Source organism: Podarcis pityusensis (assembly GCF_964106645.2).
Source record: "Podarcis pityusensis genome assembly, contig: HAP1_SCAFFOLD_479, whole genome shotgun sequence".
Classification (NCBI taxonomy): domain Eukaryota; kingdom Metazoa; phylum Chordata; class Lepidosauria; order Squamata; family Lacertidae; genus Podarcis; species Podarcis pityusensis.
Genome location: NW_028293368.1, coordinates 20,282 through 27,267, shown reverse-complemented (window position 1 = coordinate 27,267; position 6,986 = coordinate 20,282). Strand labels below are relative to the sequence as shown.

Below are 6,986 nucleotides of genomic sequence, written 5' to 3'. Positions count from 1 at the left end.
TGCCCACAGACTGTCTCGCCAGAGTGGTGCATGCTCTACTTATCTCCCACTTGGACTACTGCAACATGCTCTACGTGGGGCTACCTTTGAAGGTGACCTGGAAACTGCAATTAATCCCTAATGTGGCAGCGAGACTGATGACTGGGAGTGGCCGCTGAGACCACATAACACTGGTCCTGAAAGACCCACATTGGCTCCGCATATGTTTCTGAGCACAATTCCAACTGTTGATGCTGAACTTTAAAGTCCTAAATGGCCTCAGCCCAGTGTACCTGAAGGAGCATCTCCACCCCCATTGCTCAGCCCGAACACTGAGGTCCAGCTCTGAGGGCCTGCTGGCGGTTCCCTCACTGTGAGAAGTGAGGTTACAGGGAACCAGGCAGAGGGCCTTCTCAGTAGTGGCTCCCGCCTTGTGGAATGCCCTCCCATCAGATGTCAAGAAAATAAACAACTATCTGACTTTTAGAAGACATCTGAAGGCAGTCCTGTTTAGGGAAGTTTTTACTGTTTTTTTAATATTCTGTTGTTAATCAGAAAGAGTGGCTGGGGAAACCTAGCCAAAAAGGTGGGGTATAAATTATTATTATTATTATTATTATTATTATTATTATTATTTTGCTGAAAGAGCATTCAAACTCTCTCTGCAGTGTGGTGCTAAAATTCTACCAGCACATCCTGGCCTTGGTGTTTGCCGTAAATGAGATCAATGGGAATCCCAGCATCTTGCCCAATGTCACCCTTGGGTTCCACATCTATGACAGCTACTATGACGCAAGGATGACTTATCAGACCACTATGGACCTGCTCTTCAAATTCAGAAGATTTGTCCCCAATTACAAATGCAACAACCAGAAAAACCTCATAGCTGTCATTGGGGGACTTGGTTCTGATGTCTCCTTCCATATGGCAGAACTCTTAAGCCTATACAAGTATCCACAGGTAGGATTTATCCATGGATGAAGGGTGGATAGTCACTAAGTTCATTCTTCTCCTGGAATGCTGAGAGTAATTCTGAGGGTCAGAATAAGCAGAGGAATGGCTGTGAGAAATCCAAAAACTTCCCTAATGCTGAAGTCCCCCTGAAGTTTAGTGGTGCCATTTCCCAAGTGTGAAGAAGTTGCAATATCCTCTTTTTAAAGAAGGAAAGGAAATGAACTGTGACTTCATTTTAAAAGATGCTAGTCCTCAGACCCTCTCATATACCAGTTAATAAATAATACATCCCCGCAGGCTACATTTCAGCAATCTTTCAGGGAGTTTTGGCCTGCTCCCAAAATTTATCTTATCACCTACAACAGTCTTCTTAAGGAGCTTTTCCATTGCCCTGATAAACATTCCTGTTTTGCACAGGTCGACAGACTCAGATGCGCCTCTTAAAATATTTGCATTTCCCCCATCAGTTCACTTATGGTTCATTCACCTCTGAGCACACAAGACAATTGCCTTCCTTTTACTGGATGGTCCCAAGTGAAGCAAACCAGTACATTGGGATCATTAACTTGCTGAAGCATTTTGGATGGACCTGGATTGGGCTCTTTGCTGTGGACGATAACAGTGGAGAACAATTCATACAGACCCTGGAGCCATTGCTTTCTCAGAATGGAATCTGTTCAGCCTTCACACAAAGGATCACCAACCAACATGATTTAACGAATTTCAATGCATTTTACGTATCAGCATCTATTATTTATCCAGCGTTCTCAGAGAGCAAAGTCAGTATCTTTGTCATCTATGGAGATTCTATGACCATTCTATGGGTGAATGCATATGTGCTCATAGGATTTCCTAGCTACAATGAGGGTACCTCACTTGGAAAGGTGTGGGTTATGACAGCCCAGCTGGATTTTACCTTAACAGGCGTTCAGAATGTATGGGATTTTCAATTGTTTGAAGGGGCCCTGTCCTTCACAATTCACTCTGCTGAGATTCAAGGATTCAAGGATTTTCTTCAGATCGTAAAACCTGGCTGGAATCAAGAAGATGGCTTTCTCAAGGACTTCTGGGAGCAAGCATTTAACTGTTTATTTCCAGACTCCCAGGAGCTGATAGAGGTTGGTGAAACTTGTACTGGAGAGGAGAGGTTGGAGAATCTTCCTGCATCTATATTTGAAATGCACATGACTGGTCACAGCTACAGTATCTATAATGCCGTCTATGCTGTGGCACATGCTTTGCATGCCATAGAGTCATCTAGATACAAACACAGTCCAATAATGAGTGGCAAAAGTCTTCAAGATCTCCAGCCTTGGAAGGTAGTGTATTCATAATGAAATAATCTCATTTTCATGAAGCGAATAGAACAAAATCATGCACCTTCCAATTTTATTCTTTAAAACAACAACAATAATAATACCATATCTTAAGTTCCCAGGGCGGGTTACCACATTAAAGCAAAAAAACAGTTTAAAACAAGTTACAATAACCAACATAAGGTGGGTCTTAAAAATATACCCCTCAGGTGTCAGGTGTCAGGGTAAAGAGGTGCGTCTTTTCGTCAGAAGCTATGTATGTCGCAGGTGTATCTCTGTGGAGAGGGAGTTCCACAGCTTAGGGGCTGCCACAGAAAATGCCCTCTCCTGGGCTGCAAACCCCCCTCAAGTGTCTGAGAGGAGAGGAACTAGCAAGAGGGCCTCCTCTGCTGATCTTAGCACTCAAGAGGGCCTGTAGGGAAGGAGGCGGTAATTCAGATATGTCTGACTTGAGTCATTTAGGACTTTAAACATTCATGTTTAACTAGCAACCAGTAAAGCTGTTGTAAAACAGGTTATATTAGTGTCTGGTAGGAAAGGAACGAATAAAAGGCCATCATCTGCTGATCTCAGCAACCAAGAGGGTCCGTAGGCAGTATTTCAGATATTTGGGAATATTTAAACCCACATGACACTTTAAATGCATATGTGAGCACCTTGAATTGGGGCCAGAGATGAACTGGCAACCAGTATGGCTGTTGTAAAATAGGTTATGTTAGATCTAAATGGAACCCCAGCCACTAATTTGACTGCTGCATTTTGAAGAAATAACTATTTCTAAGTCATTTTCAAAAAGGGACGCGGGTGGCGCTGTGGGTTAAACCACAGAGCCTAGGACATCTATAACAAAAAACCTGCATTCATATTTTACATTTTTTTATTTTTGTATTTATAGCACACCTTTTTGTCAAAGGAACACAAGGTAATGCACCCAGTTGGTCCCTGGCCCCTCAGGTTGAATCCTGGTCTCCCAAGGTATTAGTCTGACACTCTATGGACAATACTATATTGGTTCTCTTGCCTTAACTATAACCTATTACAAAATTGTTGTAAGATGAAACTGCATAAGCAATGTAATCAAGGAAAAATTTCAGCATATTGACTCCAGTAGTTTTTGATCCCATTCCTAACCACCCTTGTTCTTCTTCAACTAGCTGAACCCATTCCTTGAAGGCATTTTGTTTAATAACTCAGTTGGAGAAGCAATCTTTTTTCAAGATAACAGGGAGAGGAGAGGTGGATTTGACATAACGAACATGGTCACTTTCCCAAACAAATCCTTCCAGAGAGTCAAAGTTGGAAGGGTGGATGCCAAGTTTCAGGAAGGAAAAGAGTTCATCATTAATACAGACATAATTGTGTGGCACAGGAGATTTAACCAGGTTTGGATTCCTGATATGCTTTCAGTTTATGCCTTCTGCCATATTGGTTGGAGATACAAAAATATTCTTTCTCCCAAAGGACTGGTGTTTGAACATAGATCAGATGGAAGATTACTGTCAATATGTACTGTACTGAAATGTCCTCTAGATGGGAAACATTCTTAAGAAAATGTCTAAATAAGCAGCTTCTGTTTATTTATTAACAGAGGAAAGAAATCATCTTTGCTGTTGTTGTTGTTGGGAGGTTTTCACCATTTGGTAACCAAGCCACATTTACACCTTACATTTAAAGCACAATTAGACCACTTTAATCAAAATGGCTTCCACCTCAAAATCTTAAGTATTGAAGTTTGTTAAGGATACTGAGAGTTGTTAGGAGACCCTTATTTTCCCTACTGAGCTACAATTCCCAGAGTTCCCTTGGAAGAGGGATTGGTTATCAAACTATTCTAAGAAGTGTGGTTCTAAACAATAGACTTCAAAAATAATGCATTATATGCTCAGGACTATTTTGGCACATTGTGGCATGCTTATATTGCATGTACCCTGTTCTGAATTCTTCCATGTTCATCATGTGCTTACACAGTAAACAGAGAGATTGTCAATTTCTCCCATTCTACTAATCTTTTCTTCCCCTTTATGGGCAGGTGATGCCTGTCTCTGTGTGCAGTGACTCCTGCCGTCCTGGTTATCAGAAGAAAAAGAAGGAAGGAGTGAAGTTTTGCTGCTACAGTTGCGCCCTGTGTCCAGAAGGAAAGATTTCCACCCAGAAGGGTAGGTCTCTCTAGATGCTTTCAGTCCATACATTTGATTATGAGTGAGAATAAGCTTTTTTCAGGGGGGCGGGAGCATTTTTTAAAAAAAGTTTAGACAAATTTTTTTATTGCACTTTCTGTTATTCTTCTTTTTGTGGTTTTTAAAAGTGTCCTCAAAAAGGTTTCCATCGATAAAATTATTACAAAAGACTGACTAGAACCTAATCAAATTAAACAAATTATAGCCTCCCAACCTATGATTATTTCCTACATGCTGCTCAGTGTGACCGCACACAACCTTCCCCATGGATCTTGGGTCTCAGGCTGGTTGATATGGGAAGAATCATTCTGAAAAATGACTTAATGTAGGGACAATGGAGGGAGTAGCTCCAAGTACAGTGTCTGAATGCCGGGTGAGAGAGACTTGCCTGACTTTTCACAGTTCAGATAGTGGATTATTTGGATTATTATTTTATGTTGACTTGTTCTTCATGTTGGTTGAAGGCCTTTTTAGTATTTATTTTAAAAAATAAATGCTGTTTAATAGTATTATTTGTAAAACATTTGAGGCATTGTTTCAAAATTAAGTTGTTTGCACATTTCATATGCAATTTTAGCACTGTTACGATCATTTTTTCTTGCTTCAGACATGGATGACTGTTCCAAATGCCCAGAAGATCAGTATGCAAGCAAGGACAGAGATCGGTGCATCCCAAAACTGACAATCTTTCTGTCTTATGAGGACTCCCTAGGGATCAGTTTAGCCTTGGTTGCTATTTCTTTTTCCCTCACCACAGTCGTGGTGTTAGGAACTTTTATTAAGCACAAAGATACTCCCATAGTCAAAGCCAACAACCGGGACATCACCTACACTCTCCTGGTCTCCCTTCTGCTCTGCTTCCTCTCATCTTTACTTTTTATAGGAAGACCTCAGAAGTTGACTTGCTGCCTCCGACAAACTTCCTTTGGAATCATCTTCTCTGTAGCAGTTTCATGTGTTTTGGCAAAAACCATCACTGTGGTTGTAGCTTTCATGGCCACCAAACCGGGGTCCAGCATGAGGAGGTGGGTGGGGAAAACACTGGCCAACTCCATTGTCCTTTTCTGCTCTTGGATTCAAGCAGGCATCTGTGTAGTGTGGCTAGCCACTTCTCCCCCATTCCCCAATTTGGACATGCAGTCAGTACCTGCACAGATCATATCGGAATGTAATGAAGGGTCTGTCACCATGTTTTATCTTGTTCTGGGCTACCTTGGACTTCTGGCCATCATCAGCTTCACTGTGGCTTTCCTGGCAAGGAAGTTGCCAGACAGTTTCAATGAAGCCAAATTCATCACCTTCAGCATGTTGATTTTTTGCAGTGTTTGGTTGTCATTTGTTCCAACCTACCTGAGCACCAAGGGGAAATACATGGTGGCTGTGGAGATCTTCTCCATCTTAGCTTCCAGTGCTGGTTTATTGGGCTGCATCTTTGCCCCTAAATGCTTCATCATTATGCTGAGGCCTGACTTGAACAATCGGGAACATCTAATAAGAAAAAAGGATTGGTGACTTTTTCTCCCCCACACTGTCACTGCAATTCGAGACCCCCCCCCAGCACCCCCAAAAAATGAAACACAGTGACACAGTATTTTAGTTCAAGTTAATTTGCAAAATTTAGGCCACAACTTTATTGAATACAGAATGTGAGTGGTATTGGCTGTCGGATTCTCAGCCTTGGTCAGAGGTAACTGGCCTTTCTCCAGGCGTTCGGCTGAGATCCTGGCTGACCTCCCCGTCTGCGTCTCCTGGCAGGATACAGGCAAGGTCTCTATCGGCGATCCCACTCAACATGAGAGGGACACACCCCTCCTCCCTCCTCCCTGCTTCCCTCAGGGAGGGAAGAGAGTCAGACAGAAATCTATTTACATTGCTTTATTTCTGTCATTCCAGCAGTACAGAGAAACGTGTCTGCACTCTCAAGTCTCCAACAGTGGAGGAAAAACTCCACCCCTGTACTTCCAGTACAGGTCAGATGACACTCTGAGCTAACATCCGGTGCTCAGTACAGTGAATAGACTGCCCCTTTGTTCCAATAGTACAGTCCCAGACATCAACATCCTGTTTTGCATTCCAGACACCTGCAGCTGGCTTTCGCATTGCTGCTTTTTCCTGACATCGGCTTAGTGATTGGCACCATCCAAACTATATCAGACTCACACCCACTTTCGTGAGGAATCCGATAAAGGTTGAACATGGCCAGAGGGAGCACCGCCAGAGGGTCCTCACTGGCACTCACCCCCGGTGTCCCCATGGGGCCCTGGTATGGCCCTAGCCCCCTCCGCAGGGGTTAGCCCCCAGGCCAACCTCTAGACCCCTTTAATGGAATACCCTTGAGCTTGGAGGGGCAGGTGATGGCCACACCTCCCCTCCCCACCATTGCTGATCCAATGCTTAACTGCCAAACCTTACAATGTTGTGACGGTTGCTATGGTGGTAGGCAAAAACCCTGCCAATTTGCCAGATGGAAAAATTCCTGCGAGGCCCCCCTTACAAAACAGGTGACCAACGAAGCCCATAGCAGGGCCAGACTTACCTAAATAAAGGGTGGGTGGGTGAT

At 43.1% G+C, this 6,986-nt stretch overlaps 1 protein-coding gene across 1 annotated transcript; it reads left to right on the top strand.

The window, feature by feature from the left end:
• Nucleotides 1–777: 777 nt before the first annotated feature.
• On the top strand, nucleotides 778–5,938 carry LOC308469017 (vomeronasal type-2 receptor 26-like; the record flags this gene model as incomplete). Its single annotated transcript, XM_081024334.1, has 5 exons — nucleotides 778–939; nucleotides 1,401–2,051; nucleotides 3,404–3,631; nucleotides 4,279–4,405; nucleotides 5,034–5,938. 5 exons carry the CDS (start codon nucleotides 778–780, stop codon nucleotides 5,936–5,938), a joined length of 2,073 nt encoding a protein of 690 aa, XP_080880460.1.
• Between the last annotated feature and the right edge of the window lie 1,048 nt (nucleotides 5,939–6,986).